This window comes from Paralichthys olivaceus, chromosome 16, assembly GCF_024713975.1.
Source record: "Paralichthys olivaceus isolate ysfri-2021 chromosome 16, ASM2471397v2, whole genome shotgun sequence".
Classification (NCBI taxonomy): Eukaryota; Metazoa; Chordata; class Actinopteri; order Pleuronectiformes; family Paralichthyidae; genus Paralichthys; species Paralichthys olivaceus.
The window spans coordinates 22,030,405-22,054,570 of NC_091108.1; the positions used below are offsets into that span (position 1 = coordinate 22,030,405).

Genomic DNA, 24,166 nt, shown 5'->3' on the forward strand with positions numbered 1-24,166 from the left:
GGGAATACTCACTGAATATCACAAAAGCCCTGTGTCATATAAACTCATGTGTAAAAGAAGCCCTTTCTTTGTTTTCTTCCTTGCTAGTTCTAGTTCCAAGTTCTCTCTCCTTGCTCTGCAATCAAGAATCTAGACATCCAGTTCTTTTGTAGCATCACAAAAAGTGGGTTCTCTTGTGTTCAACCATTTTTTTCTGACTGCATGTGTTTTTCAGCCCAGACGTCTAGTCGTTTGCTCAACTTCATACTCACTACCCTGTGTGTTTCAGGCCAGACAGTGTTTCATGGTCCTTCTCTCTGACACCGTGTCCTGCTGAAGCACAGAGCTCTGCATAAATCAGACTGCCGGCCTGTTTTCTCTCGCTCTCCCTCCCTTCCTCATACGCTCTCCATAATTTATTCAACTTCTGCATATATTACTCCTTTCTCTCTCCCTCTCTGTCCGCTCTCCCATTCATGTCAGTACAATGGTCCCCTCCCTAAGAACTGGGAGCTTATCGAAAAACTAATGCGGTCAGCATCAAGCTCTCTCACACATGTTGTGTTAACAAGATAAACATGCTTCTCACAACTTCACCTTCATGACAATTTTGTGTCTCTAATGTCTGTTGGACATGAACTAAGACAGACAAAGGGTAAATAGGCACTTTCTACCCATGTTTTTAAAAAGTGTAATGCAGCCAAATCTCCAAGATGCATACATAGTTTTGGGAGTCAGCAGGAGCCGCCACTCACTGATAGATTTTTAATAAACCTATTGTCTGTCTTGGACGGCAAGTTTAACTAAAATCTAAGTTTAATTAAAATTAAAATAATTTCTATGCATTCAAACACAAGCTGAGCTGCTGTAATTTGTAATGGCCCCTGATCAGCACAAGCACTAAAGATCCAATTTGGGTGAGAGAGCACTTGAATGCTTGAAGCAACAAGAGTAAATGGAGCATTATCTGTCAAGTGCAAAGTTACGAATAATAAACAAATGGCTCAGATTTGAATGAGGCATATGTGCATTGTAATGACTTGTACCAGCATTTAAAAGAGGTTAACTAATTTGATATTTTGGTGATCCAGCAGTTCATATGTCAACTTGTCATTTAGGCTTGAGTTTGTTAAGGGCTGAGGGGTAGAGCAGTCGCCGATTTTTGACGTGACTTTCGCTCATTAACTTCTGGCAGGTCAGTTAGAGGTACGCCAGCCAATCATTTCATTCAGTCCACATAAAATGATTGGTCGTGTTTATTACAGCCCTGCAAGGGTCAATGACTCAGCCTTTTTTCTTTTCATATGATGTTCATACGTGAACAAATAAGATAAAAAGTGTTAAAAAAACTAATCAACAACCCTACCTTTATGTTGCATTGTGGGTATTGTAGTTGCCATGTTTTGATAAGAAAGAACAATGTTCAGAATGAAAAACACATTGTCTCTTTTAATTTTGATCAATTTTTAATCCAACTTTGTTGCAGCAGTATAAACAGCTGGTAGAAGAAAAAAGCTTTCACTTAGCACTCTTGTCAAAATCACAAAATCTCCTGGCTTGTAGATGGCAAGCATGAATGTCTACATCTGTAGTTCTAAACTCTGTTCACTTTTCTAAAGCTGCAAGGATGCAATCTGTGTTTGTTTCACCAGTTTAAAACCACTTGAAAGAGCTGCCTGTGTGTGTCTGTAAGTGTGTGCGCATTTTACCCATGGCAGACGGTGTGAGTCAGGCATGTGTGTGTCTCTCCTCCAGTGCTGTGTGGGTTGGTTTGTTGGTGAAACCTTGCAGAGAGGCTGAGGGGGCTGTGGCACACGAAACTGTGGAAGGAATCACAGAGACAAACAAAGGTTCAAACAGGCCCATAGGTCAGGAAAAGGTCATAGGTCAAATAAAAAGGTCATGAAGAGGGGTGTGGAGAAAACAATAAAGAGAGAGAGAGAGAGAGAGATTATCCACAAACACTTGCGCGCACACACACACACACACATGCACATTCATCAATACAAAAAACAGTTAAACTTGCCATTAAGCATCTCTATGGAAATCCAGGGTTCATGCAAAATGACAACTAGACTTTTGCACAATATACATGACAGTGTGTCTTGGGCTCATTGACAGGCGATACTACTCCCCACTGTAACGTTATCTTTAAACTAACCTGATGTACCTCTTAGTTGCTTTTCATTCCAACTCACACTGTTAAACAAAGTGTACACATTTAGCAGCTTGGTTAAGCCTCATAACTGCTTTGCATCTCCTTAGGCTGAACTGACAAAGCCTGCTTGAGTTGATAGACATCATCAGTTCATTAGAGCAGCTGTCATCACTACTACCTTTTAAGTGTTCTTAAATCACATCCTCACCAAAGCAAACAGCTGATATGTGATGACATGACTAGGCCTTCAATCTGCATTGTAATTAATTAGGTTTATAATCATTATAATAGTAATAGTAATAATAATCTATATCTTTATAGCACTTGTTTAAAACTCTTTCTAAAAATGACAAATATATATGTAAAAACAATAAAATAAAGAAAAAAAAAAAGGTTTTGACCTTCTATGTAAAGCACCTTGAGGTCATGTATATTATGATTTGCCGCTACACAAATAAAATCCAATTGAGTTGAATTGATTTGAACTCGGTTAGCTAATCAGCCTGACTCTTTGGGCAGAGCCTTGCAAAGTCTGGGGGCCCAAAACATCAAACCTTTGGTTTTTAACTTATGGTCAGATGGTTAACAAGTTCTGACCGAGGATCTCAGGTAGTGTGTCTGTTGATTAACGGACAGCAGTTCTACATATAAGGCAAACCAGTATTTTAAAATAGGATAAAAAATATATATCGTTAGCCACTGTAGGGAAGCCAAAATGAATGTGGCAACATTTTCCTCAAATGATTTCCGAGATTAAGTGATTTTTAGGAGAGATGTGTTCAGGACATTGTAGTAGTCAAGATATGATGAGATAAATGCTTGAATAATTCCTCCAGAATGAAGGAAAGAAATAATTTTGGTGATTTCTGTAACTGATAAAAACCTGATTGAACAAGCTTTTTTTTTATGTCATTAACATGCCCACTCACTCAGACAATCTTACTAGTTTTTACTTGGGGTCTGATGGGAGAATTCCGCAGAATGTTGATTATAACTACTCTTTTAGGCTTGGAAAAGTGTGTTAATCATCATGTTTTCCATCATGCTGCACATTTATTTATTCAGTCACACCTGAAAGCCTCCCAGTATCACCACAGCCACTGAGCAGCTAAATAAAGCTGGACAACCACTCTATTGATTAACAGAAATCCTTTGATATTTTTAGGAAATACACAAATTCAGTTTCTTGCTGACAGGGTCAATGCAAGGATCAGTATCACTCTACAGTTATTTCACTTGAAAATTAAGTGTGTGAGTGTTAAATGTGAAAAATTATTGGTGCACTAGTGCAAGTTCATAAGAATATTAGCTCTTGGTCAGTTTTAAATATGTAAAGAACTGGAAGCATTTTATCACCACTTGAAGAGACTATTAGGTGACATTAGGTAAAGTGAAACATATCACCTGAGATGAACTGATCAACTGTGTTTATTAAAGAATCAGTGATTAACTGTCAGAAAAGTGATATTTTGAACTTTCTCTCTTTTACCGCCGATATGTGCTACCATACCATAGCAAGCGTGTTGGCCTGAACAAGCTTAAACACTGGCTGACTGTATGTGGCCATTTTGCCTCATTTCTTAAAAATAAGCAAATTCTTGAGAACCCCACTGAGAAACAAGCTCCCCCATCCCTTGCAGTGAATCCACAGTGACAGGGATTGATTCTTGATTCTTTCTTACTTTTCTTACCTAATGCTAATATCAAAAATATTATCAATTGATTTAGAATAGACATTTATTGTATTTATTTGAAAAGGGATGCAGTGCGTTAAATGTTATAAAGAAGATATTACAATCATATTCATTATTTTATTTATTTATTTAAATTAAATACTTAAAAAGTCTGTGTGTGTATTTGATATCACAATGATGTACAATGATGTATTGGCCGAACTACTGACGAGGTGTTTAAGGAGCAGGGTTTTCTGTGGGGGGGAGAGGAGTTCCCCTTACTGCAGATTCAGTCTCTAAAACTGCTTTCAGACATGCACTGAACTCTGCACATCCTCCGTATTTTCTCCGGAGCAGTATAAAAGCTCTGCCCACTGGCCAATCAATAGCAGATTTACCTTGTGACAGCCCCCATCCGTGTTGTGCACTGTCCATCAGTGGAAGGATAAGGGAAGTTTAAAACAATGTGTGGTTGGTTAAGTCAATCCCCGCCGCTAACATACCCAGTACATGATCTTTCCCTGTTTCCAGATGGGTCAGGTGCATCACAAAACCAAATGATAATGTCTGAATGTGTGAAAACATGTTTATACGTTTCTAAACCTGAAACTTAAACATTGCACATATGGTACAGTTATTATTCGACTGACCCATTTGACTTTTCAAAGTTATACTTTCCCATCCTTTCAGTCACTAGCCTCCCGTTTCAGCTTTCACACTGTAACTGACGCTCCATTAGCAACAAATGAAATGACAAGGACAAGGGTCGGACTGGATTATAACTTGTCCCATTCATCACAACCACCTCAGACTTTATAGAAGCAATGATACTAATAATCAAACGCTAAATTCTTATTCCACACAACACCTCCACCCCCATCTTCATATGGCACAACACTATGAATAAAACATCAAACCACAGATTCCTATACCACACAATATTCTCTATATTGTACTCTATGAATAATGTATCTCTTGTGCTGTTTCTTATTAATATTGGCTTTGCTTGGCAGTGAGGTAATTCTGTACTAACAAACACACATCTTACTCTCAAGGGGTTTCATTTGGCCTCTGGAAACTAAATACTGAATACAGTTCTACCCACATACTGTATATAGGTAAAACTGTGTGTTCACTGCATTGTGCTGTTCTATGGCTGTTAATAACTAATCCAATAACAGCGATGCAACATGACAGCGGTACATACAATATCCTTACACCTACATATCCCTTTACTGAATCAACGCAGTAAATTTTACTTACTTACTTAAATTTAAATACTGTGCAGTATTTTGTCAATTTTTTTGATAATGCCATGTAAAGAAATTGTGGAAAATGTCAATCACAGGCTTACAGTGACTTCTACATAACCAACATAATAGACAAACCTTACTATGCAAACATACTAAATAGAGAAACTACTTTAAATGCCTATGACAGCCCATGCATAGTGCTGGAAAATCCTACACAACATTATAGAGGCTCTTTATTTTGGATTAAAAGAAGAGAAGGTCTGAAGATAGAAAATCATTGTAATGCTTCATGTGCCTCTTGTCCTAAGTACAGTAAGTGATATTGATTAGTGGGAAAGGATGGGAGGAAAAGTAAGTTTGATGCAACTGGAAATAACTGTGAAGACTGAAATAGCAAGAAGGTCAGTTCAAAGATCTAATGATCTTAAAGTAGGCATCAACTAAAACTTATATGGAAATTAGATATTTTATCCATTACTATGTAAACTGAGCATGGGCATCACAGACACCTAGCAGTGTACATTGTAGAGGTTTGAATAGGATTCCTGACTTATAATAATGCCTATGAAAGCAGAATGAGTCCATTAAAATTCTCCAGATCATGTCTACCATGTCTACTGACAGGTGTTACAACATGTTGTGTCTGATAGTCTTTCAGTGTCCTGCAGTAAGCAAGAGATATGTCAATAGAGATATACCATATCATCCTAATGGAATAATTTCCCTGTCATTCACAAGTATCAGTTGGTGGCCGTTCTAAAGCCTGTTTGCTAATGAGCAGTTTGCTTGGTCTATGTTAATGCTTCAGAGTATATTACAGAATTATTCTTTGTCATTAGTAAGTAAGTCCTCCTCAAACAGTTCTACCATATATGTCACATTTTTATCGTGTGCTGGACGTTGAGTGCAGAGCTTTGCACAGTATTTGGTGCAGAATGAATTTAGAAAACTTTATTTTCATCCCAACTGGTTGATAGACTTTATAGGAAACTGAATTTAACTTTTTATCGTTCACATGTGTGGCTTATATATATATATATATATATATGCATTGCAGAAACAAAAGAATTGCTGCTAAAATCATTAGCTTGAATAATGGATTTGATTTACATTTACGAATGTAATCACTGTTTGCGCACTACACAGCATGTAGATTGATTTAATCGAGCAATAGTTTCACATATTAGCAAACTTTTGTGTAATGTGTGTTAGGTGTGTTTGCAAGATGTAGAGCATCTAATGTTACAGTGGAAACACAAACATTTAGGAAAACAGCTCAATGCAATTACAAGCAAAGACATGTCATAGAAACAACACTTTGCACAGTGTCCCTCACACACGCACATGCACATGCACACACACACGCACACACACACACACACACACACACACACACACACACACACACACACACACACACACACACACACACACACACACACACACACACACACACACACACACACACACACACACGTAAACACTAACCTGATTGGTGGAGGCGAAGTCAAGGCCTGCTTCTGGCATACCCAGGAACATGGTGTCCCCGTCCAGCTGGAGGGAACAAAAAGCAACAGCAATAATGTCAATAAACTATAAAACACAGCAAACAAAGAACAGTTAGCAAGGAGACAATAAGTAGAGATGGAGATAACGGACCGCTGAGTAGCTGCCAGTCGCCTGTGTGTGTGTGTGTGCCTGTGTGCATCCATCTCCCTCAGACACTGAAAAACCTGCTGGTCGTTAAAGGTTATGAACAGACTCACAATGACCACTGTTTGTAGAGCCAGTTGAGGCTCTAAATATTTTAATGAATAATTGATAGGGAATAATTAAAACTTTATCCTCTTAAAATCAACAAAACTAAAAGTGAAGGGGTCTGTATGCTTTCTAAAATCTTTTAGTCTAATTACAGCTTACAGTATTTAGTATCTCAGATGTCACGATCCACTGTTGCTTTATTGTGTGGTATTGCTGTGTTGCATTTCTTCTGAAATCCTATCTATACTACAGGAGGAGTGGTGATCTGTGGGGACCATAAGTAATTAATAAATGACTGCTCTCAATCAGGGTAATAAAACGCTGACAGATCGGATGGATATCTTACAGTCTAAACAAATTCCAGCTGGACTCATAGAAAGAACCTCACAGTACCTTGTTCACATGGGATGACAAACACTCTGATGTAATGTTTGAGTGAGAGACAAATGAAATATAACAACTGATTTGCTTAATTTCTGTTGTGGCCACACTTCTACTAATCTGACCTGACATATCATCATGTAACTGAAATGCCATTTTGTTGATGGTTAACTTTGAGCTTGTGGATCTTTGCTTTTCTTGTTATTTATATTGTGTACATTGTTATTTGCACACGCTTACACACAACATGATTAAAACAGTCATGACAGATGATGTTCATACTCATATTGTAGCCATCAATGTTTCATTTTTGGTTTAATGTGAGTAAAGTCAGTGTCAAGTAGCAACTACAGTAATCACTGTTGACTTGTTGAAACTCTTGGAACAGTTTCATTCAGGATTGCCAGAACCTTGGTGCTACAGCCGTTTTCAGCTGAACCACTACAATCACATATTTGTCATTATCGGAGAGAAACGCACAATGCAAATTTAAGTTAACTGTAGTGGATGGTGGATTGCATTGTTTATCTGCAAGTGTTTGTACTGTTATTACTGATGCTGTATTTATGGGCAAACCACTGTACTTTCCTCCAATGATATTTGTCTTATTGTCACCTTCTAACAACATATCTTTCGACTGGTAGAATATGACAGGCCAACTCATAGCAATCATGGCTTGCACAAAAAATACTATTTTACAGGTTCTGCACAGATTTATTTTTGGTTCAAATGCTCAGAATGGATGAGAATTAGGGTGCACAAATATAAAGCATGACACTACTTAAATTTGATTAGTATTAGCAAAGTGAATTTAACATGGTGTGGCAAAGGATCACAACACTCAGAGTATTCGAATCCTGAATCCACATGTTTGCATTTTTGGTACTTTAACCTCAAAATGATTGAGTAATCAATGATTCTACTAATTTAGCTGAATATCAAAATTACAGCTATTGATTTGTGGCACTCGTATTAATAGCTTCAGTCTTAAAACAGCTGCTATAACCTTTACAAGTCAAACCTCAGAACCGACAAGAGGAAAACAAAATATTTGGGTCCATAGAACATATTCGAGTAACAATGGTGACCTGGGGACATAATCACCGTCCTGACAAACAACACACACAAGGACGTTTGAACAGGTGGGTCCACACACACACACACACACACACACACACACACACACACACACACACACACACACACAGGTGGACAGACAGGTGTAACTGCCCTATCCATTTGCCAGCTGCTGGGGTAATATGCAAATGAGGTGTAGGTTTACAGAGTCAACAGAAAGCCAAAACACTGGCGTGATGGACCTAACACACACACACACACACACACACACACACTTCTATCTTACTGAGGACACTCATTAACAAAATACATTCCCTAGCCCCTTACCCTAACCTTAAACATCCAAACTAAATGCCTTACCTAAAAATCAATTCTAACCATAACCTTAAAACAAAGTCTTAAACCCTCAAACAGCCCATTGAAAAAGTGAGGACAGATCAAATTGTCCTCACGTTCCAAAAAAATCCTCTCTCTGTAGGGTCTATGCTTAAAATGGTCCACACAAAGATGTAAGACCAGGAACACACACACAGTTTGTTGTTGGCTAATTTAAACGAGTTTTGCTGGAACAGTTCCTCATATGAAACAGTAACAAATAAACAACAGCAAAAGAAATGGGAGCTGAGAGATTTTTCATGTGTCTGTTTCATTCTCATTCTTGTTCTCTAACAAAGAGCTAGCAAAGTTATTCAGACCAAACAAAGGAGAGAAAGAGAAGAGCAGACATGTCAAGCTCACTGACAAATTGGCTTCTTCCATTTACCTTTGACAAGGCCTGAAATAGGATGTGTATGCACAACACACAATAGGCTAAATGTAACATAATGTAACAACATTTTCTAAGAGATCACATAAACCTTGATAAACAATACGTCTACTCAGACACTCTACTATTATTGACAATAATTCCTCGATTCATTTACCTTCCATTATGCTACAAACTGTTTATTCTAACCAATGCTGTATATACTTAATTTAACTTAATACTACTTTTTTTTCTGACATTCTCCATTACACATGGCATCTATTGCACTTCTGTCCGTCCTGGGAGAGGGATCCCTCACATGTGGATCTCTCTGAGGTTTATACGTTCTTATTTTTAAAGTTGTTTTTCCTTACTCTTACTGAAAGGGCAGAGGATGTCACACTTTGTTTGAGCCCTACGAGGCAAATTGTGATTTTTGAATGGGCTATACAAATAAAATTTGATTTATTGATTGATATATAAACTAAACAACTAAATTATTCGTCAAACCTAGGCATGTCTTTATCGAGCTGATTTAATATTAGCAGCTAAACAAAATATCTAGGTCTTTGGAAAGATTTTAAGATATCAGGGGATGGCAAGGGAATATTTTTTAGAAGCAGTGTATTTTATAAGGCTATAGTTTGAAAATGCACCATCACCTTTGGTTTTTAACTGAATGTGTGAAATGGACAGCAGAAATTGGTCAGCAGATCGGAAGGGCCTGAGGTTGCAACATAGGGGATGGGATTATCAGAGATATGACCTGGTGCAAGTCTATGCCATGGTTTAAAAACAAATACAAGAATATTAAAATCAATTCTGGTAAGCAATGAAGGTGTAAAATTGAAAATGTGGTCTTCCCTCATGGTACCAGTAAGGAGGTGAGAAAGGGCTGACTGACTGATTCTTACAAAGAAGGAACTGCAGCGGTTCACACAAGAGGAAAGAAATGTTGGAACTGTCGTCTTCAATAAGTCTCCTGTACACATCATTTTTATTTATTGAAGTGATCTAAGATGGAAGAAGCCAGTGCTGAGAACTGATTTAATTTATCACATTTCAAATCAGAATCAAAGATAACGAAGACATTTCTTTCATGGGACTTTAAATTGAATGAGAGAAAAGTAAGGGCATGGTAGGAGATACTAAATCTTCCAAATAGAAAGAATATAGAAGTAAAATACAACAGGGCCTAACATGAGCCTATTTGATGGTCCCAGTTTGCTGGGCAGACCATGGCAAGTACAACCTACAGTGGTTTACTCATTATAAGCAGTTTGTCTGCAGGCGATCAGGTGAGCCATTGTTGATTAGCTATTGAGTATGGTTTAATTTATCCATGGCTTGATTTTTTAGGATCCAAATCCATTTTAAAAGCTTTTCACCAAGATCTTATGTCACCATTCAGATAAAAGTTGTTCTGAAATCCCACCACAAGAAAACACCCACCACTATAGTATACACTGCAGAGTAACTAAAGATGTCTGACCACAAACCTCTGCTACTCATCAGCAGTATTTATGTCAGGGTGAAATCTGGACCATTTTTGCAATTTTGACTTCTACGACTTATTCCAATATCTGTTTAACAAATTAGGCTGTGAGACAAATTGTGGTTTGTGAATATGGGCAATACAAATACATTTTTATTGATTCACCAATTGATAAGATCAACATATGATACCTTTCTGTAATCCTTAAGATGTTTTCTTACTACACCAGAAGAAAGAATGGAGATATCATATTTAGAGGAGACATGGCACATTAGTGTTACTTGTGCCAAAAAAGAAAAAAGATTCTGCCTGAATCTGATAAATCTGGGTCACTTGATAATCTTGGACGCTTGTATTAGGGTTTTTTAAAAAAAGCCTTTATCACCGTGCTTTATGCATCTCAAACTCAACATTTCAATTTTTGAAAAGCATTATGAAATGACTAAGAAAATGTATATTATTCATAGAAATGTCATAAAGTTATATTCATATCTTAATTTAAGAAACTATACTAATAATTTAAAACATTCTATTACAAGTGTATCACTTTAAAAAAATCGATTAAAATGTAATTAACAGCAAGTAACAATAACAATAACAGATTTATCTATTGGGGCTACTCTGCTAGCAAAAAATCTGTGCAGGTTAGAAACCCTTCCTCGCATTATCAATAATGTGTGATAAAGTGGGACAAAAAACAAACAACAAACCACTAAAACATATTTTAAACATTTCAATGCCAATTGTGTTGCTTGAATACATCGAGCAACACAATTAGATAACAATTAGGAACATTGTCTGATTTTTGACAGATTTATATCCATAACATTAATCTTGTTAGAATCCTGTGTTACTTTCCTTCTCATGCAATTCCAAGGGGGAGCTTCTGATCGACACTCGCCGCGTCCCTTTCTGTGACATCACCCCCATAAAGTCATCCACATGATATCCATGCAAACCCCATACTAAAATACATGTTCACTAGATTTCGTTAGAAAAGGAAATAAACAGACTAGCACTGAGGTGTGCCACATTACTCAATGTCCCAGATTACCCAGATTCACCCTAGGCATATAAAAATGTGTTCTCACACTATTGTGTTCTAAAGGCCTTTCTCCTCCAATTTGGACATGTGCGATGCAATGGATGATGTATTGTTCAAGCCCTAGTGCGATGTGTGCCTGTTTGATATTCTGTCACCTTGTCTGGGAAGCATTTTTGTAGCAGCTGAGGTAGTGTGTAAATATTTTCTTTGTAATACTTACTATTTTTCTACCTTGTATAAACTGCCACTTCAAAGTATTAATATAAACGCTGCAACACCAAATAAAAAAACTCATGTAATATTTTACATAGAACATGATATACGTGTTAATACAGTCAGATGATGCAGGTGGAACTGCCATCCACTGGTTGGGACAGTAGCTATATTTACATTTATTTCCCATTTGATAAATGAGTCAAGATTCAGTGGGTGACGGGGGGGGGCACCTATGGTCTAGATGTTGGGGCTTTTATCTTGTTTATTTTTTTGTTAATCAGTGCTACTATTATACAAGAAACTGTTTTGCATCAATGGGGATGTATGTGTATCAAACCTTCCAGTAAGATAACTTGACAGGATGGTAAGGTTTGTTATCAAACCAAATTACCCCCCCTTCGACTTCATGGCCTGTCTCTCTCTCCCTCCCTAGCTGCTTCCTCTATGTGTGTGAGTGTGTGTGTGTGTGTGTGTGTGTGTGTGAGTGTGTGTGTGAGTGAGTGTGTGTGTGTGTGTGTGAGTGTGTGTGTGAGTGTGTGTGTGAGTGAGTGTGTGTGTGTGTGGGGGCAAAGCAAAGGTTTGAATAACAAGCAGCCAGCTAAGTGGATCAGGGTGGAGGAAGGGGAAAGAAAGGGGGAGAGAGACTATTAGGATGAAGGACAAAGGAAAAGAGAGAAATACAGTGTATTGAGGAAAGAAATCGGAACAGAGATAGAGAAAGGAGAGGTAGAGAGAAATTACATGTACAGTTGACAAGAGGATGGAGAAAACAGTCAAAAAGGAATCAAAAAGGAGAGAGAGAGATACTATAGCTGCATTCAGACATGAACATTAGAAGGTGCATGTGTGACCGCAAATGTCCGAGTGAGACAGACTTTATACTAGGAGGACAGGCGGATAAGGATCAAATCTACGAGAAGTTGATGTGTGAACACAGCACATGTCCTGCTGGATTCCCAGCAACTGGGTGGGGGGTTTGACTATGCATCGAGGAGGTGCAGAAAGCAAGAGCTGTGATTGGTCCGCTTGGTGGCATCGCATTTCCGGCAGACTTGCTGCCAAATTTTAATTGAGTTGACGGAATGAAAACCAACGACGTCTTTCTTTTCTTTGTTGCAGTTCTTTAAGAAAAAGTGGTTGCTCTTTAACATCTATCAACTCCAATATAATGCACTTTGTAACACTCACAAGAGAAATTGTAAATAATCGGATCATAAACCAGAGGACACTTAACACCAGCAAAGAAACTCATTTACACCGCCACTAGCTTTTTGGGGGTGTAAATGCAGCGCGACTCACACATACACACAGCACTGAATGCTCGGTCCGTGCATAGGCTAAGTGCGTACCTATGGTGTAGCTTTGAAGCAGGAGCATGAATAGAGCTTAACACGTGACAGATGCAAGAATGTCAAAAGAGTTTGTGGTGATAAGAGCTTGGGCCGGTGTTGGGGTGCTGTAAACAAACTCACGTGTTAATAGAGTTAATATGTCACTTCCTGCCTCTGTCTGGTGCACCGGGCTGCTCCACCTCTCACCTGAATAATGCGGAGGATTTGTTGCTGTTGTGAATACGTCTGTGCAGAAAACCTCCCGCAGTGTTGTGGTCATGTCTGAAAATGGCTTAAGATACAGCTCCTTCACACATGAATCTAATTAAAAATGTCAGCTTTCACTAAATTCAAGGCTTTTAAAAAAGCCTGAATGACCCAACAGTGAATCACTTGCCTTCAATCTGGAAATCTTAATCTTAATATGCAATCTCAAAATATTTTCATTACTTGATAAAGAACTGTCAGTGGTATACCAAGGGGACCAAAGAAAAGAGGCATTAAAACTAGAATTCAGTTTTGCAGATGCTTCACAGAAAGATAAAATGTTTGGTGGTTAAAGTTGTTAAGTGAAAAACTCAGAATCATAGTGTTCAATTCAACTTCCTCCTCAAGTAAAGCCTATGTTACAAATGGAAACATGACGTCTCATCAAGTTGCTGTGTTTGAGTAAATGTGTCAAGACACCTGCTTATTGTAATCAGTAATGGTTTTGGGTGGTGTGTGAAACTAGTTGGTTGAATGGATTTCTGTTGACTCATTATCAGGGGACATAATTCAACTTAACAGCTTTAATTCAATTCAACAATTGTTTTGTCTGTCTTATCTCCATCACAATGACAACAACATAAACGACTGTAAATAATTTAAAGATGTTCAGATAAGAAAAGTCCCCTTGCTACATAAAGTTTTGCTTTACTTTACTTCAATATTGTTTTATGAGTTTTGAAAACTTAAAATGTATGGAGAATTTTAACATTCAAACAATGAATGCTGGGAATACAATAACATCAAGTAAAAAAGTAGTTGAATTACTTCGAAACTTAATTCAATGTTAAAGATTAGTTGATTCCAATGCAGACCTGTATAATGTTTATCAGTGTACTGACTGGGTCAGGCAATTATTCTGTAGATGTTGACATGTACAGTGAAATGTCACAATGGTAATTAGCACTGATGCTAATAATAGAACTGTCTCTTAGATCACTTCCTTCACATCATTTGCTACTATTGTATACAAAGGACAAAAGTAAGATCAATCACATAAGCAGAAAACCCCAAGTCAAACATTGTCTACGATCGCAGAGAGAACATTGTTCAGCAAAAAAACACTTTACACCTTTCAATTTTGGCAATTTGTTTTCAGTCTACATCATTTATGATTGTAGGATCAGTAACAAAAGCAGAGCATTAAAAAAGTGCTACAACCCCCAAATAATGCCTCAGGAACTGATCCCATCTCTTTCACCACAAGTTAATTGATCTAAGCCATTGTCACTAATAGAGTACACACGGAACAATGCAGTGATGATTGCAGTATGTGATTTGACTGCAATATGTTTGTTTTGGATACGAAATCCTGATAATTAGTCTCTTCTGGCAGGACTCTACTTCTGCCCATCTGTTCCATTTGGCAACCCCACCACCACCAACCAGGGGGTCCCTCGGTGTTCCGTCCCCTCAATTCAACCAACTGAAACACCTTCAGCCACATCGGCAAACGTGCAGCAGTGCTGCAAGTTACCCAATCGTGGGTGGGTGTTGTGGGGAGTCTGGCTTGATGTTCTGGGGATGACGGGGATGAGAGCCAACACAGACAGACGGACGGACAGATTGACTAGTTGTTGTTCTGATAGATAATTAGATGAGATGCCGACACTTTGGCTGGTAAGAAAACTGTAGGAGGAGACAATAGCAATATGTGATACTCCAAAAAAACACTGGAGGGGGAGCAAAGGATAAGATAATAAAATAACATATCTATAGACGTATTAGAAATCCTTTAAAATATTTATGTCTGAAAACTTATAGGCCATTTTAATTTACTGACAAAATCATTCTTATCAACAGCTGTAATTCTGACTGACTGATACTGTTCGTTAAATTGATGATTTTTTGGTGAGTTTGGTGTAGAGTGGATTATTCTGTACAGTAGAATGGACCATCCTGTTTATTCCGTGGCTAACCGCCAGCAATCACAATAAGTTAACTCAGCCAACTCACGTGGAGCAGATTTATTACTACTACATCATAGAGTATGTTCCTTGCACATACACACCAGCAATGATGAGAAGAGGGTGTGATGATAATAAACTGTCCCCCAAGGTGACTCTGAATCACAGCTTTGGGGCTGAGGTGGGCTTTATGAAGGCCTGTATGAGCAGCTGATGTCTAAAGCTTCTGCAGATTTCTTGTGCGTTTATCTTATGATTCTTAATTCAAAGTTCGGAGTAATACACAAATAAATGTAAACTTTGTGTTGGCTTTTTGTCAACCTTGAGATACATGTCCTGCAAAAGTAAAGCTATGACCCTCCATATTGTAATTTGTCCTGCCAGAGTTTCATAATGACCCCAAACATTTTTTACACTTCTCATAACATGATCTCTCACCATCTCTAACTGTGTGCAGCACTATTTGAAGTAAGGCTGGGGCGACGTGTCGACATAATCAATAATGTTGGAAGGTGGCTGTGCACAGTCAAAGCATGGATTCACCTGAAGAGCAAGCTGAAGCAAAAAGTATAATCTAAAGTATTGGTCAACAATAGGCGGACCACGGTCATGATGTGAAGACCTATTATTCTATCGTTTCTATTTTAGCCTGCGCAACTTTCGTCTTTGCGGTAGTAAATCCTGGCAGCACACGGTAGAGTTTACTTCTTTCACTGAACAAGTGGGAACAAAGAGAAAAGGTGTTAAAGCTGTTTAGTTGTTGTTTGTTGAGACTGTTCATATGTGAAATGTAGATAAGAAAAAAGAGGAACAGGGGAAACTCAAACTACATCTTTTTTTCCCTCTAAAGTTAGGCACTGTATTTTAAGATGTCTTTTTTAAATGCAAACCTTATTTTACTTGAAATGAAAAAAGAGCATTCATTTATTATTGATATTAATAATGAACATTGTTGAAATGCTGTTGAAATTGAATTATACTCCGTTTTTGATTTCATACATTGATACAACTAAAGGCTACTTCAAAATATATGGCACTGAATCATAACTCATGTTACACATTATGATGTTTCAGACCTTTGCTTGAGGAAATTCTCTCTAACTGGACCTCTTTGAATTTAAGTGAATATCCCTGATCTAAAGTGTGGGAGTTTTTATTCAGAGACCGGTTTTCATTTGTTTTGTTGTTGGACAGATTAATGTAGATTGATATGTTCCTTATAATTGAATGGAACAAGCTCTTGCACTCATTTTATTTTGGAGAGATTTTGTATGGGACTGTAAAAGGCAGATTAGCTATTTTTTGTTGTGGAATAATGCCTTGCAGCGCATACTTTGTATTTGTTTGTATTTAAGAGAAGATGATTAAATACGTATAAATGACTTGTATTGAATTGTATTTTTGATCAATTCATTATTATATTAATCGAGTAATAAAAAAATAATTGACCTAATTAGCAGTGCTCCGTGCTCTCGCTCTATGGTACATAACGTTTTTACTATCCACACAGACCTCATAATCTGTTTCAGTCTTTAATCTGTATGTAGTAAAAGTGCAGGTGCGACAAGCATTTTCAATGGCTTTGTCCTCTTCCCCTATTAAGACACAGCAGTGTGACAGTGAAGCAGCAATAACCCCAGCACTATGACACTGAAGAAGCTAAATGGAATTAGTTCTATCAGCCATTTTCCTACAACACCATGTCAAAAAATGTCTCTTTGACAAAGGCATTGAATAATTTTCTACTAGGAAAGAAAGTAAACTTCTCGTCCCCAGCTGCATTTCATTTTGTTTGTCAGTTTTTTAACATACAGGTGAATAGCTCATTAATCTTAAAGTGTTCCAGCTTTGAATCATTCCCTTTTTTCTATTCAGTGAGTAGTTCAGTTTTGTCTGCCGTCCCACAATACTTTGAGAAGCAAATTTACGAGCGTGCCAGAGAAAATGAAGAAAACTTGCTTGCTTTTGCTGGTGCACCATGCTCAGTGGGTTTCTCCATAAAACAGAAACCATGGGTCCAACAGTCGGAGACCACAAATGGAAAACTGGGCTCAGACTTTCAAACTATCAATTTAAAATGATGATGATGATGATACCACACCAGACCTGTGCACATATCTGAGTCCAGTTTAAACAGCATACCCACTGAGCTAATCCTATGATTTGCATGATTTGAAAACAAGTCATGACTTCAGATGAAGTGACCTCTTGACTCATCACAGAACAGGTTTTGAGCACCAGATCACAAGATTATGACTTCTAATTGTTATTGGTCTAGATTTTATTTCTCTACATTTTCTCATCCTGTTGACCCGTGTAATTTCTCTTCTTTTTTGCTTTCCTCCACTCGGTATTCTCCTGTTGTTCACCAAGGCTAGATCCACAATGCCTTTACAGTGTTTTAAATTGAACATGATCTCTAACCATATTAACGCACCTGAATCAAGGCACATGAACATTCACAAACACTGGGCAGTGTAAACAGGGAATAAACTGTCTACTCCACAATTGCTTGCTTAGTTATATAAAATGCTATATGAAGGAGGAAGATCAATGCTGTTTTCTTATCTTGGAGCTTGTACTGAAAGTTAGAACTAGAAGGATTTGTGATTCGTACGAACATGGATGTTCAGGAACTTGGCTGTTTATGTCATTGTTTCAAAAAGTCTTTGTTTCTGCCCATTAAGACTAAAACAGGTCCAGCTACATTTCTAAAAGTTTCCATTTTAGGGGTTTGGAAGCACCAGAGTAGTATGGATGCCAGGCGACAGCAAAACAGATAGGTTTTAAAACAAAAAGGTGTTAGTGTGGATGTAGCCTAAGGCCTACTTCTGTGCTCCCTGTTCTCTTTCCCATTCTATTTGCTTTAGAAATACCTCACCCAGCTTTCACAGTCATCATGTTTACATTAGGCGCTCTCTCCCTCTACCCGTCCCTCTTGCACCCGACCCTTCCCCTCCCGCTCTCCTAGATTCCTCTCATCCCATTCTTGTCGCTCTGTAGTTTGTCTACTCTCCGTAAGGCTGCAAGTTTAATTAAATAGTTAATGTATTTCAATGGCTACACCACAAATACGTGTATAATTTCATACAGATGCCAAAGTCTCCTCACAAGATTACAGCACATGACATCTTATTCACTTCTCGTATTAAGTGTATTGCTCATATTCACGTCTGTGGACACTCATTATGAGCACTGTCATAGGGCTCAGCATGGCTCATCCACCTCTGTTCATCCATCCCGCCGCTCACGAGTATCACAGACAGTGACACTGTGCTGGCCACATGGACACCTCCTCTGACACTTCATTCAAGAGAAGTTTCATTGTTGATGGTAGCATTAACAAGAAAAGACAGACAGAGTGGATGTGTCCTGCAGTAAGAACTGTTGGAGCAATACAAATATGCAGAACCATCTGATATTTAAGGTACAAGCTAACTGAACATATCCTGTTACCAATAACACAAAAGGTTGATGTGGGTCCATTAAATGTACATACAAGTATGTTACATGGATCTTAAAGGGACACTCAGTGATCCATTTGGTTAAATAAACTAAAAATGTACAGAAATTGATATATATCAAGCCAACTGCAAAAACTCAACAACAGTGACTATGGGCAGCACAAAGGGAGAGGGAGAGGATAGGCTGGCTCTAGGATGGTCTCATCAATAAAAACAGAAAACAAACATGTGAGACAATAATGACGTTCATGATCCACGTGGCCCATTTTAGTTAGAATTTCTGAAGAAAAGGCTTGTGTGACACTAAATTTTAAATTTTCCTGTTAATTACAAAACATTATTTTCTTTAAACCCTTCTTCTGCTAATTACATTTTTATACAACTAATTAGTAGGAACTTATTTTCATTGGTATTTTTCATAAGTAACGGATTGTAATTATATTTGTTGGTCTATGAAGGATCAGAAAACTATTGAAGTTTTTTTAGAGTTCAAACAAAGCAACAAATTATTAAGAGGCTGGAATTATACAATCTTTTTGCCCGAATATATTATGATTAATGGATTCTCAACACTTAATTGATGACAGTTGACAATTGATTTTCTGTTGATATTCAGTAAATGACTGACGCTGTTTTTCCATTCATGGTTTAAAAGGGCAAACATCACTGTTTCCTCGATGATGTGTCAGTACAATGGTTGGTATAGTTACTGCCACTGTTTTGTTCCACACATAATATAAGGGAGGAGGTCAGGATGGATGGTTGATGTACAAAGTGCACAACAGCAGATTTATGTAATTGTAATAAGAATAATATAACTGGCTTCAGTAAGTATTTAGCCCTCACCTCCCTCACTCTCCCTAACTTTATCGTGTATTGATAAAAATGCCATTTGGCCATTTAGTTATACATATTTAATCCGGCTAAGAAAACTTTAATATGTCTTTAATTATCCTTGAAATGTGTAAAGAAGAGTCCATCTGTGAGGAAAGGAAATGACTGGACATAGAGAAGTACACACATCTATAAGGACCCCCATGTCACAGTGCAGGTCAGGACAAACACCAAGCCATGGAGACCACAGACCTCTCTATACACCTCTGTGATAAAATTGTGACATGGCATAAATAGTTATTGTAAATGAGAGTCGTTTTGACACAATATTATCATTTATTTCTAGACTGACGATGACCTGGAGGAGCTTAACGGCACAATATACTTAATGTAGAAGTCCAGGTGTTAGTTTGTGTCAATTAATGTGTTTCAATTACATACACTACTTGTTTCCATGTTTCTCTGTTTGTATTCTAGCTTGAAACTTTCTTTTGTTTAGATATTTTAAATGTTCATAATAATGTATAAAAACAGATTTTCTCTTTTTCACTATAGGTTATAGGCTGTGGATTGATGGGGAAAAATATCAAACGTACAATGTGTAACTTCGGGTCACTTGAAAAGAATAACAAAAGACCTAGTTTGAAGACATCATGAAGCAGCATGGGATCATGGGAGTTGTCTTTACCACCATTGCCGATGAAAATCTAACCAATGCAACTCAGATGAGTTCACTCATGTTGACAGATGAGGTAATTTATTAAAGTTTTATTCACGTTACGCGTCAAACTTTAATGAATAGTTGTGATCCACACAAGGGATCATAACAAACAGTGGAAAATACAGCTGATGGGCTAACTGGCTAGCAGTGTGTTGTTCCTTCGTCATGTATGACGTTTGGTCCAGAAGTTGTAGCAGAGGCCAAAATAAAACTCCCAGAATTGTTACATTTTATATCTTTAAATGAAGAGTGCAAACACTGGTGGGATCTGAGTATTTTCTGCGAGCACTGGAATTCCCTGTTTAGGTGAGATGGAAAATGTAGACCACTACAGGCATTACATCTTTACATTAACACATCTGTCAGACATGCCTCTCTCTCTCTCTCTCTCTCTCTCTCTCTCTCTCACAACACACACACACACACACACACACACACACACACACACACTCCCTTTTATATACACCCCGGTCTCTATTTTCCCCCTCTCTCTGTTCCCCGACACAGTAATATGATCTCTTCTATCAGGCCAACAGAGCTGTGAATCTAAAGACACCGAAATATAACGCAAACCTTAGTGGCCCCGGCCCCACCCCCACTACTCTCTCTCTCTCTCTTTCATTCTCACTCTTTCTCTCCCCCTCTCTCTCATCTACATCATCCCTACCCCCAACAACCCTCCTACTACCTCTCTCCAGTCCCTACCCCCAACCACAGAGCTCTCTTGCTCACTCTCTCACACTCTACATCTCAGCCTCTCTCTCTCTGAAACAAATAGGCTCCCTGAACGACACAAGCATTTCTATGCTTCATGTTAGATTCACAGCTAAAAATCATCAGATTGATATATATTACTGATAGTTCAGTCTTTCACAGTGTTATAAGTTGATGTGATATTTGTGTTAATGCTCAACCAGCATGTACTGAGGTCAAATTCCAAACTACATACTGCCTGTATGCAGTATTTACTACTAAGTGCATAGCTCTGCCAAGGCCAAACAATCCAACACATCTATCTAGTTGTTATAATAGAAAGATAAACACAAAAGGAAGTCTTTTCATGATCTGCACCAGACTGTAAAAACTTGTAGATCTCAACACCACAAATTTTATATTTTATATCCAGATCCAAACATTAGGACTTTTATCCCTCTCCAATTGTCAGCAGGATCACACAAAAACAACTACAGATTTTCACCAAACTTGGTAGAAGGATGGGACATGGGCCAAGAAAGAACCCATTACATTAGGCATTTTTTAAAATATATTTTCACATGTTCTCAGGGAATAATTCATGGATTTGATGAAAAAGGAATCCGGGCATATTAAGGAGACTCATATGTATGAGTGCATGAAATTTGGTCCAGATCACCTACAATCCAGATCATGTTAATTTCATAAGGAGACTGTTGAGCCTGGGAGGAGCATGCAGTCTACTAAGTGCCTAGTTTCAGTAGAATTATGAAAAATGCACAATCTCACAATGTGTCATAAAAAACAAGATCAACCCCTTTAACCAGATCTCCACTAATTTTGATGCAAATCATTTCTGTATATTTTGTGGGATCTTGCTGACAAATCAAACAAACCCAAGCAGACACATGTGAAAACATAATGTTCTTGGTGGGGACAGACTTTTCTTTATTCCGCTAAAACAGTAGTTATAGAGTAACAAAACTGTAAGACAACAGGACATTAAAACATATACTACACACCCAAGAACCTGTTTAAAAGTACTTCTCAGTCGGAACTTGGATTGAATAAAAGTCAGAGTAAGATGTCTGGGTACCTTAGACACCTGCTGGCAGACGGGGTATTTGGGTAAAACTAAGTGTTGTTTTTCCCAGCCACTACACCAGGCTGCTGCTGGGAGGTTAAACAGAGGAAAAACCAGCACATCCATGCCTCTGTAATTGCACGGCAGCATTACTGTTGACAGTTATTCTGAGACTCTGTTTATTAAGACAGTGACAGAGATGGTTTAAGATTTTAAGCACCTAGTTAAAGAACAGGAAAGATTGAGTATGTCACTGCAGTGTGAACACAGTAGAAGAGGTTAGCCCCTGGTTCACCTGGTAGTGTACATTAAATTAACCCTCTGGGCAATGATGAGAAGCACAACACATTTATACAGTCACATTTATATAAATATTATGTTCCTTTACATGCCGTAGCAACAAATGTACATGTACATAAAACTAATGACCTCACTGCGAATATTGTTAGTTAAGATTATTTTCATGAATTTAATTATTTTTACAAGAAAAAGTGAAAAGATGCAGCGTTCCATTTAATTGCACTTAGATTGAAGAGAGGTTAATTATCTGTCTTTAACTCTATTTGCTACACTCATCATCTGAACCTACTGAAATAATGAAGTCATTCATCACTGTCAAATGTGCAGGGTCTGTCACATGTGTAAGTTCGTCACATATCCAGACATGTTACTCTGAAAACAAACAAACCTTCACATATATATTTTGTATATAGACATCTCTGACTATGTTCCTGAAGTGACTCTGACCCTGACCTTGCTCTCTGGAGGGAGAAAGACAACAGAGCATCACACACACCAATGTAGGTATCACAGAGCAGGTTTGATAGAGGAGCTGCTGTGAATTCTAGTGAACATCAACTGTTTTCCTCTGAACTCCTTTATTAATCCTTACAACCTCTATCATATTTAAACCACTAGAAGTAAGTTTTAATCACAGTTGAGTGGAATTAGATCATGTGTATCATCTAGTGGGTGAGTGAGTGGCTCTGGTGTGAATAAAACCACTGAGGGGTTCGGTTACCTTCATTAGCTGCTTTAATTAACTGTCGCCTAATAAAGCAATTAATTATCACTTAATTTGAATGAGCAGGACAGAGGAATGCACAGTGAGGCTGGTTAAAGTAGCACAAAGGTGACTATCATCACAACACAATAGGAAACAGACGTGGTTTCAGCAGAATATATGCTTCTATCGTACCTGTCTTACCTTGTTGTTGCCAAAGGCCGGGTCAGGGTAGGAGAGCTGCCCGAGCCTGGCGTGGTTTGACACGGCCAGTGGCTGAGGAGGAGGCGGGTAAACTGTCACATCCATGGCTGACAATACATCCACTTCTCCACCGCTGAACTCTGCTTCCGAGTTTTCTTTCTTCTCTAACGGCAAAAAAAAATAACCTGCTGTCTATTTTATTTTTTCATGAAGTTAAAGTAAGCTTGTCAGCGAGTCATGCAGCTACAACCACGAAATCGAGCGCGGGTTTCCAGCAGATGAAGCCGGTATAAAGCGAGCTCAAAGAGTCGCTGAAGTTTAGGCTGATGCTCTTCTCTCCACGCCGGCTATCATGCTCCGGTGGCCGCTGATCTGAGGGGCAAACTTCCCGATGAACGCACTTCTTTGATACGGACAGTGCGCTATAAAACCCACCGCTGCTTTGTCTCTGTGCTCACTAGCCGGTGCGTGTTTCGGATGGGACCCTGTCTGTCCTGTCGTGCCGCTCGGTGCTGCTCCACTGCCGCCGCGCGTCTGCTCCGTGCCGCGGCTCCTCCGGACCAGCAGGTATACAAAGGGCTGCTCCGTCAAGCCAGCGGCACACAGAGCGCGGCAGGGCCGGATGTGTGTATTCTCACAAAATAAAAGCTCGAGTTATGTCGGGAGGGAAAAAAATAAGAGCAGGGGAAGAACAAAGCGACTCAAACAAAGACGCTGAGGTCATCTTTTCATTAATAACGTAAGAAGCGCGTCTTTCAAATGTATTCGGAGGAGCCCTCCTCAGTGGGTGAGATTAGTTGTGATACTAAACTATCTTTTATTTCCAGAAGAGCTCAACAGCACAATGATAAAAAATAATAATAAACTAGAGGTCT

The 24,166-nt window shown here is 38.4% G+C and overlaps 1 protein-coding gene across 3 annotated transcripts in view; it reads right to left on the reverse strand.

Annotated features, from left to right (window-relative positions):
• tox (thymocyte selection-associated high mobility group box) overlaps window positions 1–23,872 on the reverse strand; it is a 48,447-nt gene extending 24,575 nt beyond the window's left edge. Inside the window, exons 1-4 of one of the 3 annotated variants that reach the window (XM_069511598.1) lie at window positions 23,727–23,857; window positions 23,283–23,455; window positions 6,552–6,617; window positions 1,689–1,799 (exon numbers count right to left, since the gene is read on the reverse strand). In XM_069511598.1, the coding sequence (XP_069367699.1) occupies window positions 1,689–1,799; window positions 6,552–6,617; window positions 23,283–23,396 (291 nt within the window). In that variant the 5' untranslated portion in view covers window positions 23,397–23,455; window positions 23,727–23,857. Of the gene's footprint in view, window positions 1–1,688; window positions 1,800–6,551; window positions 6,618–23,282 lie in introns of all 3 variants that reach the window. The other 2 variants (XM_069511599.1, XM_069511597.1) reach the window with 2 other exon arrangements.
• Between the last annotated feature and the right edge of the window lie 294 nt (window positions 23,873–24,166).